Source organism: Chiloscyllium punctatum, chromosome 12, assembly GCF_047496795.1.
Source record: "Chiloscyllium punctatum isolate Juve2018m chromosome 12, sChiPun1.3, whole genome shotgun sequence".
NCBI classification, from domain to species: Eukaryota; Metazoa; Chordata; class Chondrichthyes; order Orectolobiformes; family Hemiscylliidae; genus Chiloscyllium; species Chiloscyllium punctatum.
Genome location: NC_092750.1, coordinates 1,685,459 through 1,697,495, shown reverse-complemented (window position 1 = coordinate 1,697,495; position 12,037 = coordinate 1,685,459). Strand labels below are relative to the sequence as shown.

General features: G+C 47.9%; 1 protein-coding gene across 1 annotated transcript in view; it reads left to right on the top strand.

Annotated features, from left to right (window-relative positions):
- Nucleotides 1-1,832, top strand: part of LOC140483545 (sodium- and chloride-dependent creatine transporter 1-like) — a 172,658-nt gene extending 170,826 nt beyond the window's left edge. Inside the window, exon 14 of the mRNA XM_072581735.1 lies at nt 956-1,832. Within this exon, the coding sequence (XP_072437836.1) occupies nt 956-1,087 (132 nt within the window). The 3' untranslated portion in view covers nt 1,088-1,832. The remainder of the gene's footprint in view (nt 1-955) is intronic.
- Nucleotides 1,833-12,037: the final 10,205 nt, after the last annotated feature.

The following is a 12,037-nucleotide window of genomic DNA, read 5'->3' as shown; positions in this document are numbered from 1 at the left end:
GCAGCAATGAGCAACAGTTGGAGACTTAGTGAAGCCTCATGTTGCCGAACTGCTTCCTGTGGTCAGCACAGTGTCAGGACGATGGTGCAGGTCTTTGTGCCGTTCAGGAAGATCAGAGACAGGTGACAATGCTGAGAGTTGTCACACTGACCCTGATTGGCTCCTGGTGAGGAGGGGTATTGGGGTGTGGTGTGGGAGTTGGGGGTGAGTCTTCCTGTCGTGTATTTGAAGGGATTCTCCACCCCACCCCCCCCACCACAGGCTGGGAGAGGGAGAGGGAGCTGGGGGGGAAGAGAGGGGGAGTGGCAGGGGAGGGAGGGAGATGGAGAGGGTGGGGGCATACAGATAGAGGGAGTGGGGAGAGAGAGAGAGAGATGGAGGGAGTGAGGGAAGGAGAGACAGGAGTGGGGAGAGGGAGTGAGGGAGGGGGCAAGGGAGAGAGAGAGGGAGGAAGTGTGAGAGAGGAAGTGGGGAGAAAGAGAGAGGGAGAGTGGCAGGGGAGGGAGGGAGATGGAGAGGGGGGAGGGATAGAGATAGACGGAGTGGGGAGAGAGAGAGAGGGAGGGAGCAAGGGAAGGAGAGACAGGAGTGGGGAGAGGGAGTGAGGGAGGGGGCAAGGGAGAGAGAGAGGGAGGAAGTGTGAGAGAGAGGAAGTGGGGAGAAAGAGAGAGGGAGTGAGGAGAAAGAGGGAGTGGAGGAAAGAGGGAGGGAGTTGGGGGAGAGGGGGAGTTGGGGAGAGGGAGAGAGAGAGGGGAGTGAGGAGAAAGAGGGATGGGGAGAGAGATGAAGTGGAGAGAGAGACAGAAAGAGTGAGGGGAGAGAGGGATGGGGGTTTGAGGGGAATGGAGTGGGGGGAGGGAGGGCTCGTGTGGAGAACTGTATCTGTTGACTGAGTGTAATTTGATGCTGGATTCCTGACAGGGTTCTCACTCACGGTGTCTTTGCTGATCCACAGCGCTGGCAGTGTCTTACCACCCCAGTGTGGGGCTCACATCACCTGCAGTACATGACCCACGAGGCCTCCTCCAAGTTCCTACCAGCAGATGGGCAAAGCCAGGTGCACAAAGAGAAGGAGACCACCATCTAACTGCACTGCAGGGGGCACTCTCTCCTCTACCCCTCAAACCCCCATCCCTTTCCCGCTCTGCCAAGTTCTGTCTGTGATTTTGCGTAGCATCGATTCCCATTCGGATTTCACATGCAGATCTTCAAGTGTTTTGTACAGAGTGTAGCTGTCATGGTCGATGTAGAGACTGTCTATTTTCCCCAATGTATTGTTTGCTTTGTAAATATGCACGTTCTCAGAAACTGCACTGTGACCATAAACAGCAACAGTGTTGGACATGCCCCACCCCAAATGAAGACCAGCCAATAGTGTGCCCTGATCCTCACAATCCTTTCCCGTCGTGTTGGGTAAAACAGACTGACATTGACATTGGCTCCTGATCTATCTCAGCAGGAGCTCACCAGGGAATGGAAGGAACTCAAGGAGGGACAGAGAGAGTTAGTGACAGTGAGCTACACCAGGGAAGTAGAAACAAGACAGCAGCGGCTCAGGGTGTGAAGGGGAAGGCTGGCGATTGGTCTCAGGAAGAGGTTGTTCACGTACAGAGGGTTGGCAGGAGGAGCTGTTGAGGTTGAAGGAATAAAAATTGCAACAGCAAGTGATGAGCAGATGGGCACCAATCTCCAGTCCAGTGTCACCTCACTGGTATTCTGTGCTTTGTCTAACTTGGGTCACTTCGCTGTTTCATTCCATGAGAAAGTGAGGACGGCAGATGCTGGAGATCAGAGCTGAAAATGTGTTGCTGGAAAAGCGCAGCAGGTCAGGCAGCATCCAAGGAGCAGGAGAATCGACGTTTCGGGCATCAGCCCTTCTTCAGGAATGAGCTTATGTCCGAAACGTTGATTCTCCTGCTCCTTGGATGCTGCCTGACCTGCTGCGCTTTTCCAGCAACACATTTTCAGCTCTGTTTCCTTCCATTCATGGTCAACTTGTGTAAATGGAGAGAGAGGTGTGAGATATGTCTCTGTTCTGTTTATTAACAGTATTACACTTTGGTCATGGCTCCATCCACCACCTCGATTGATTTCGACTCAAGCTGTTAGAAATTGTATAGAAAACCTTTTCTGTTTATATTATACCTTTCCATAATCTCGAGACCTTCCAAAGAGCTTCAAAGCCATGGAGTATTTTTGCAGTGTGTCCATTGGTGGAGTGTAGGATAGCTGACAACACAGTAAGATCCCACAGACAAAAGCATGATAACATTGTGTGTCAGTTGTGGGATAAACATTGAACCAGGATATCTTTAAAAAGTGCACTCAGATCACCTAACAGAAGGTCAGTTTAATTTGTCCCTCCCCCCAGAAGTGGCGACTGGAGTGGGAGACTTGAACCTCGGACTCAGAGAGGAGAGAAATTGCCTGTGAAGCCTGAGGGTACATCTCCCTCTTGGACCTTAGCTGTCTATCCAATCAAACCTTGATTATTGATCGATTTATCTGTCAGGAATGGTTGTTAAGTACACTCTCTCTCAGTAATGATTCAAACTCCTGTTACACTGTCAGACGGACAGACAGACAGAAGGGAAAGAGCTTTCTGAAGGTTTTCTGCAGGATACAGGAAAGCAGCCCAATGTGCCAAAACTCCAGATCACCTCAACTGGTAAAATAAAAGGAGTTGGGCTGAGGAATTGTGTGACAGAATCCAGTTTGGAGATTGTCCATATGGGACTCATTTGTAGAACAGTATCAGTCTGGACACCATCAATCAGAAGCAGAGACTGAGGGATGCAATACAGTGATGAAGGTGTCTGTGATAAACACACAGGTTTACACTCCCTGAAAGAGCTATCACTCTCTTTCATTTTCACACGTTTGCAGGTCATTTACTGAACAGAACAAACATGCTCCAGCTTAAACAAATGCAATAAATTTTCGAACATTGGTGTGAACTTGTTTCTTGATTTTATCAAGATTTGCATCTAGAGGCTGGGTCCAGTATTTATTACCCGTCCCTAGTTGCCCCTTGAGAAGGTGGGGGTGAGCTGCCTTCTTGACCCGCTGCAGTCTATGTGCTGTGGTTGACCCACAATGCCCTTAGGGAGGGAATTCCAGGATTCTGACCCAGGGACAGTGAAGGAATGGTGATATATTTCCAAGTCAGGATGGGGAGTGGTTTGGAGGGGAACTTGCAGGGGGTGATGTTCCCATGTATCTGCTGCCCTTGTCCTTCTAGATGGAAGTGGCCATGGGTTTGGAAGGTGCTGTCTGAGGATCTTTGGTGAGTTTCTGCAGTACATCTTGTAGATAGTACACACTGCTGCTACTGAGCGTCGGTGGGGGAGGGAGTGGATGTTTGTGGGTGTGGGGCCAATCAAGTGGCTGTTTTGTCCCTGGATGGTGTCGAGCTTCTTGAGTGTTGTTGGAGCTGCCCCCATCCAGGGCAAGTGGGGAGGATTCCATCACACTCCTGACTGGTGCCTTACAGATGGTGGACAGGCTTCAGGGAGTCAGGAGGGGAGTTACTCCCCGCAGGATTCCCAACCTCTGACCTGCTGTAACCTCCCCCTCACCCCCTGATTCTCTTCAACCTGTGTCCCTCTGAGTACTGGCCGTCTGGATACAGGAAGCACTTCCTCCTGATTTACTCCAACAAAGCTCCTCTCACCAGCACTGCCAGCAACCGCTGCCAAATCGATCCCACCTGAAAATTACTGCCTGGTTATCTCTTCCCTTCCTAATGTCTGAGCTAAGCAGAATAGTCACAGCTTCTCCCAGTCTCTGTACAATCACCAAGGCTCTCCCTGCACGATCCCTGAAACTATTCTGGTGAATTTCACTAAGATTTAGCCCCACAACGTGGTGATGGAGGGAGGAAGGGGTGTGACTGGGTAGTGTGAGTCTCACAGTGTGGACGAGCACTCAATGGAAGGATTAAAGGCTGCACTGACTCAAGGCTAACTGGCTTGGAGATATTAGCAGTAGGGTTAAAATCAACGAGGTAAAAACAATGACTGCAGATGCTGGAAACCAGATTCTGGATTAGTGGTGCTAGAAGAGCACAGCAGCTCAGGCAGCATCCAAGTAGCTTCGAAATCGACGTTTCGGGCAAAAGCCGTTCATCAGGAATAAAATTGCCCAGTTCAAGTCAATATCTGGAATATACCAAGAACCAAAGCTTGGTCATTTTTTCTAGAACTCCCCAAATGACTTATTCCACCCCCGGGACACCATTCGTGACTGAAAGAGCTGTGACTGCACAATGCACACCCTGTTTACACCATCCAACATCAACACTCACAAAGAGAACACTAATGCTCACCATTCACTGCTTGGAGTCCAATAAAATTCCAAAATCCCACCTGGAATTAAACGTTTTGATCCCGAGAAGAGCCCTCAATGTGGTACGGACCAGACCAGAGCAGACCCCTTCAAATATACATGAACAAGGTCACCCAGAAGCGAATCTTGTCTTATTGTCAGGTAGGTGTCAGGCGCTGTGTTCCAGATGTGATTCAATTGATCAAACTACTTGAAGTTACGCAAAACACACTTTACCTTCACACAACAGTTAAATACAGACATAATAAAAATAAAAGAATTGTTTAACTGTAACTTAACAATATAATAGATATATTAACTACTAAGAATTAACAGTTCCAAAACAGGAACATCCCAGAAACACACCCTTGGCAAAGGCAATTTCAGTAAGACAAAGAGTCTCACATGCAATTCTAGCAGTGGGAAGGGAAACCCAGCTTATAGCTGGAACACGGAGAGGAATAAGGGCTTCCACGTCCAGCTTCAATACCCCAGCAACTGCAGAAAAATATCCTGGTTATGTGGGAGTTTAACTCCACCCATTCAGGCTGTTTCTATTATTCCAACTTCTAAAACAACTCTCAAGGCCTCACAAGCTGTTTATTGTCTTTAAGAAGACAGCTCCCACCTCTGCCGTGGATGTTCCTCAGGACAAAATGCACCGAGTAAAAGCACTGCATCATCATTCTGCAAAAAGGTGGGGAAACAAGATGTTTCTGGGAAATACAATACCACACTGTGGGAGGGTCGGTGCTGAGGGAGTGGGCACAGTCAGAGGGTCAGTGCTGAGGGAGTGCCGCACTGTCGGAGGGTTAGTGCTGAGGGAGTGCCACACTATGGGAGGGTCAGTGCTGAGGGAGTGCCGCTCTGTCGGAGGGTCAGTGCTGAGGGAGTGTCGCACTGTCTGTGGGTCAGTGCTGAGGGAGTGCCACACTGTCGGAGGGTCAGCACTGAGGGAGTGCTGCACTGTCTGAGGGTCAGTACTGAGGGAGTGCCACACTGTCAGAGGGTCAGTACTGAGGGAGTGCTGCACTGTGGGAGGGTCAGTACTGAGGGAGTGCTGCACTGTGGGAGGGTCAGTGCTGAGGGAGTGCCTCACTGTCAGAGGGTCAGTGCTGAGGGAGTGCCGCACTGTCGGAGGGTCAGTGCTGAGGGAGTGCCGCACTGTTGGAGTGTCAGTGCTGAGGGAGTGCCGCACTGTCAGAGGGTAAAGTACCTGACACTGGCAAGCGAGAACCTGTTTTGAAGTGTGTCTACTTCAATGCCAGGACCATCCGGAATAAGGTGGATGAACCTGCAGCATGGGTTGGTACCTGGGACTTCGATGTTGTGGCCATTTTGGAGACATGGATAGAGCAGGGACAGGAATGGTTGTTGCAGGTTCCAGGATTTAGATATTTCAGTAAGAACAGAGAAGATGGTAAAAGAGGGGGAGGTGTGGCATTGTTGGTCAAGGACAGTATTACAGTTGCAGAAAGGATGTTTGGGGACTTGTCAACTGAGGTAGTATGGGCTGAGGTTAGAAACAGGAAAGGAGACGTCACCCTGTTAGGAGTTTTCTATAGGCCTCCGAATAGTCCCAGTGATGTAGAGGAAAGGATAGCAAAGATGATCCTCGATAGGAGTGAGAGAGACAGGGTAGTTGTCATGGGGGACTTCAACTTTCCAAATATTGACTGAGAAGACTATAGTACGACTACTATAGATGGGTCAGTTTTTGTCCAGTGTGTGCAGGAGGGCTTCCTGACACAGTATGTAGACAGACCAACAAGGGGCGAAGCCACATTAGATTTGGTACTGTGTAATGAGCCTGGCCAGGTGTTAGACTTGGAAGTAGGTGAGCACTTTGGTGATAGCTATCACAGTTCTGTTATGTTTACTTTAGTGATAGAAAGGAATAGGTATATAACACTGGGCAAGGCAATACAGCTGGGGGAAAGGCAATTACGATGCGATTAGGCAAGATTTAGGAAGCATAGGATGGGGAAGGAAACTGCAGGGGATGGGCACATTAGAAATGTGGAACTTATTCAAGGAAAAGCTCCTGAGTGTCCTAGATAAGTATGTACCTGTCAGGCAGGAGGAAGCTGTAGAGTACAGGAAATATGGTTTACGAAGGAAGTGGAATGAGCTGAAAATGTGTTGCTGGAAAAGCACAGCAGGTCAGGCAGCATCAAAGCAGCAGGAGAATCAACGTTTCGGGCATAAGCCCTTCTTCAGGAATGAGGAGGGTGTGCCAAGCAGGCTAAGATAAAAGGTAGGGAGGAGGGACTTAGGGGAGGGGCGTTGGGAATGCGATAGGTAGAAGGAGGTCAAGGTGAGGGTGATAGGCTGGAGAGGGGGTGGGGGCGGAGAGGTCGGGAAGAAGATTGAGGTTAGGAAGGCGGTGCTGAGTTCGAAGGATTTGACTGAGACAAGGTGGAGGGAGGGGAAATGAGGAAACTGGAGAAATCTGAGTTCATCCCTTGTGGTTGGAGGGTTCCTAGGCGGAAGATGAGGCGCTCTTCATCCAACCGTCGTGTTGCTATGGTCTGGCGATGGAGGAGTCCAAGGGCCTGCATGTCCTTGGTGGAGTGGGAGGGAGGAGTTGAAGTGTTGAGCCACGGGGCGGTTGGGTTGGTTGGTCTGGGTGTCCCGGAGGTGTTCTCTGAAACGTTCCGCAAGTTGGCGGCCTGTCTCTGCAATATAGAGGAGGCCACATCGGGTGCAGCGGAAGCAATAGATGGTGTGTGTGGAGGTGCAGGTGAATTTGTGGCGGATATGGAAGGATCCTTTGGGGCCTTGGAGGGAAGTGAGAGGGGAGGTGTGGGCGCAAGTTTTGCATTTCTTGCGGTTGCAGGGGAAGGTGCCGGGAGTGGAGGTTGGGTTGGTGGGGGGTGTGGACCTGACGAGGGAGTCACGGAGGGAGTGGTCTTTTTGGAACGCTGATAGGGGAGGGGAGGGAAATATATCCCTGGTGGTGGGGTCTGTTTGGAGGTGGCGGAAATGACAAAGGATGATACGATGTATCTGGAGGTTGGTGGGGTGGTAGGTGAGGACCAGTGGGGTTCTGTCCTGGTGGCAGTTGGAGGGGCGGGGTTTAAGGGCGGAGGAGCGGGAAGTGGAGGAGATGCGGTGGAGGGCATCGTCGACCACGTCTGAAGGGAAATTGCGGTCTTTGAAGAAGTACCAGTCGGGTTCCTACCACCCCATCAACCTCCATATACATCGTATCATCCGCCGTCATTTCCGCCACCTCCAAACGGACCCCACCACCAGGGATATATTTCCCTCCCCTCCCCTATCAGCGTTCCGTAAAGACCACTCCCTCCGTGACTCCCGCGTCAGGTCCACACCCCCCACCAACCCAACCTCCACTCCCGGCACCTTCCCCTGCAACCACAAGAAATGCAAAACTTGCGCCCACACCTCCCCCCTCACTTCCCTCCAAGGCCCCAAGGGACACTTCCATATCCACCACAAATTCACCTGCACCTCCACACACATCATTTACTGCATCTGCTGCACCCGATGTTGCCTCCTCTATATTGGGGAGACAGGCCGCCTACTTGCGGAACGTTTCAGAGAACACCTCTGGGACACCCAGACCAACCAACCCAACCGCCCCGTGGCTCAACACTTCAACTCCACCCCCCCCCCCCCCCCCAACTCCACCAAGGACATGCAGGTCCTTGGACTCCTCCATCGCCAGACCATAGCAACACAACAGTTGGAGGAAGAGCGCCTCATCTTCCGCCTGGGAACCCTCCAACCACAAGGGATGAACTCAGGTTTCTCCAGTTTCCTCATTTCCCCTCCCCCCCCACCTTGTCTCAGTCCCAACTCTCAAACTCAGCACCACCTTCCTAACCTGCAATCTTCTTCCTGACCTCTCCGCCCCCAACCCCACTCCGGCCTATCACCCTCACCTTAACCTCCTTCCACCTATCGTATTTCTTTTTTTTATAGATATTTTTATTAGAAATTTAACATTTTTACAAGTTTACAAAAATAAACAAAACTCTCAAATACAAACATTGATATACAATTAAATCAAATATACAATAGCCGAAATTTAACAAAAGAAAAAATAATACCGAAAAAGAAAAAAAGACAAAACCCAACTTTCTACTAATCTAACCTACAACTAACCAGAGTGTATATTGAAGTCTCTTACATGCTCGGAATGTGTTAACATCAAATGTAATAAAACCCGTATTCGTGTGGGATTCCTCTCCTAAGGGGCCCCGGACCAGCCAGGTTTGTAATCTCAATTAAATAAAAGCCCTTGTTAGGATAGCCGAAATATCTGTATTTATGTCATTCAAGAAGGGCTGCCATATTTTATAAAATAATTCGGTCTTTCAGTGCACCATATTTGTAAGGAAGTCAAGGGGAATATATTCCATAATTAATCTGTGCCAATTTGAAAGTCCAGGGGGACCCTCAGCCACCCAGTTCACCAAAATATTTTTCCTTGCACAGAAAGTGAGAATAGAAAATAATCTCTTCCCGTACATGTCCAGGGAGGGAAAGTTCGAAAAGCCCAAAAGGAGAGATACAGGGTCCACATTAATTTCCGTTCCTAAAATTTCTGTCAGGGTACTTGCGACTTTAGTCCAGTATCTACGGATCTTATGACAGGTCCATAGGCAATGTCCAAGAGTGCCCACCTCTATTTTACATTTGGGACACATTGGAGATGCTCCTGCCTTAAATTTTGCCAATCGATCCGGTGCTATATGGGCCCTATGAAGTATCTTCAGCTGGATAGCCTGGGTTCTGTTACAGATAGTAATTCTTCTGGCATTTTCCCAAATATCATTCCACGTTTCTATAGAGATTTCTAGTCCCAATTCCTGATCCCATGTTTTAAAGAGATTGTCCATATCTCCCGATACTTCATCGTGTAGTAAATGATAAATAGTACTGACGGAAGAAACCTCCACTGGTCGTAGTACTCTACATTCTCTATCTGATTTATAAAGACTATCTAATAACGTAGTCTTCTTCTGTATATAATCTCGAATTTGGAAGTATCGATAGAGATCTCCATTAGGTAATCCGAATTTCTGACGCAGCTGTTCAAAAGACATCAGGACCCCATCTTTAAATAGGTCCCCTAGACATGAGATACCCCTGGATCTCCAGAGTTTAAAAGTGGCATCTGTAAACCCCGGTTGGAATCCCCATGCTCCCACTATCGGTGCATAGGGGGATGTTTTATGTGAATTACCCTCATTTTGCTGCATTATATTCCAAGCCTTAATTGTGTTTAGTATTATAGGGTTTTTACAGTGATCTGTAATGATTTTCCTCTTGTCTGAAAATAAAAGGTTAATAAGTGGGTATTTTACTTGAGAAGCCTCGATGTCCAACCAGATTGATTGTGGATCAGACAAGACCCAATCAGTTATGTAACTTAATAGGGAACTTAACTGATAATTCCTAAAATCTGGGAAGTCCAATCCTCCCCTTGCCTGTGGAAGCTGTAGCTTCTTCAGCTTAATGAGGGGCCGTCTATGATTCCAGATAAAGGAACCCAACCAGCCATATAATTTACGTAGAGCTATCCTCGGAAGCATCACCGGAAGCATTCTCATAGGGTGTAGGAGACTGGGCAGGACATTCATTTTAATTAGTGCTATTCTACCCAGCCAGGAAATTGGAAGGTCTCCCCATCGCTGGAGGTCCTGCCTTATCCTTTCCAGTAAATGCACAAAATTAGCCTCCTATAACTGACCAAACACTGGAGTAATAAAAATGCCTAAATATAAGAAGCCCTCCAGGGACCAACGAAAGGGAAAAAGGGATCCGTCCACTAAGTGGGGTGTCATAGCAAGGCCACCCATTGGCAAAGCCTCCGATTTTGAAAAATTAATTTTATAGCCTGAGAATGCACTAAATGTATTAATAACTTGGATTAAGTGAGGTACGGACCTCAGAGGATTACTGAGGAATAAAAGAATATCATCTGCATAAAGGGTAATTTTATGTTTACCTGTACCAATCCTCGGGGCTGTTATATTAGGATCAGCCTGTATAGCTTCTGCTAGTGGTTCAATTATTAGCGTAAATAACAATGGCGAGAGAGGACATCCCTGACGGCAGCCCCTACCCACACTGAAGCTATCCGAACCTAATCCATTGGTAACCACAACTGCTTTGGGATCACCATACAATGTTGAGACCCATTTGGTAAACACTTTTCCAACGGCAAACTTTTCCAACGTGTAAAACAAATATGACCATTCAACCCTATCGAATGCCTTTTCCGCGTCTAATGAAACTACTACTCCTGGTATCTTTCCCTGATGACAGGCTTGAATCATATTCAAAACCCTTCTAATATTATTGGATGATCTACGGCCCTTAATAAACCCTGTCTGATCCTCCTTTATAATATGTGGTAGTACTCTTTCTAGTCTCAGTGCTAACGTTTTAGAAAGGATTTTAAAATCTACATTTAGCAAGGATATTGGTCTGTATGACGTACAATCTTCTGGATCCTTTCCTTTTTTAAGGATAAGAGAGATATTTGCCTCTTTCAGTGAACGCGGGAGACAGTCCTGACTATATGCATAGTTATACATGCCCATAAGTGGACCAGCCAATATTTCTGTAAATTCTTTATAGAATTCAGCTTGAAAACCATCTGGGCCCGGTGCCTTGCCGCTCTGAAGTTGCCTAATTGCATCAAGTATTTCTTGGACTGTTAGAGGAGCATTTAGGACCGATACCTATTCCGGAGTTAGACCCGGAAAGGTCAAATTTTTAAAAAATGATTGCATCCTCCTAGTCCTGTCTTCACAATCCTGCGATTTATATAACTCAGAATAAAATTCTCTAAAGATCGCATTAACCCTTTTATGATCATGAGTCAAAATACCTGTACTTTCCTTGATAGACGTAATAGTCTGAGGGGCCTTTTTTTTCTTTGCAAGAAATGCTAAGTATCTACCTGTCGGAGGGTAAGAGAGTCCAAGAATTCCTTCGCCTTTTCTGGTGATCCGAAGTTATACACGGATCCTTCATGGTTAAAGCGTAGCGTCGTTGGGTAGCGTAAGGAGTACTGAATATTTAAGTCCCTTAAACGCTTCTTCGCCTCATCGAATGCCTTCCTCTTTCGGACCAGAGCTGGGGAAAAGTCCCGGAATAACATGATCTTGGATCCTTTATAGATCATGGCTTGGGGTCTTTTCCAAGATTTCTAGAAGCTTCTAGGAGTATCTGCCTCTCCCTATAGCTCTGCAGCTGGAACAGGACCGGGCGTGGGCGCTGGTTCGAGCTGGGCCCGCGTATTGCGACCCTGTAGGCCCATTCCACCCTTACCTGGCCTGATCTAGCCTCCAGATTTAAAAGCTATGGCAGCCACTGTTTGAGGGAAGGGGCCATATTGGTACTGGGGAATGAGCCAGGACAGGTGGTAGAAGTTTTGGTGGGGGATTTCTTTGGGAACAGTGACCACAATTCTGTAAGTTTTAGAATACTCGTAGATGAAGATGAGAGTGGTCCTAAGGGAAGAATATTAAACTGGGCCAAGGCCAATTATATCAAAGTTAGGCAGAGCTGGGAAATACGGATTGGACACAGCTATTTGAAGGGAAGTCCACATTTGAGATGTGGGAGACTTTCAAAGATAGTGCAGGATAGGCATGTCCCGTTGAAGGCAAAGGATAGAAAGGGCAAGATTTGTGAACCGTGGATGACAGGAGAAATTGTACGACTAGCC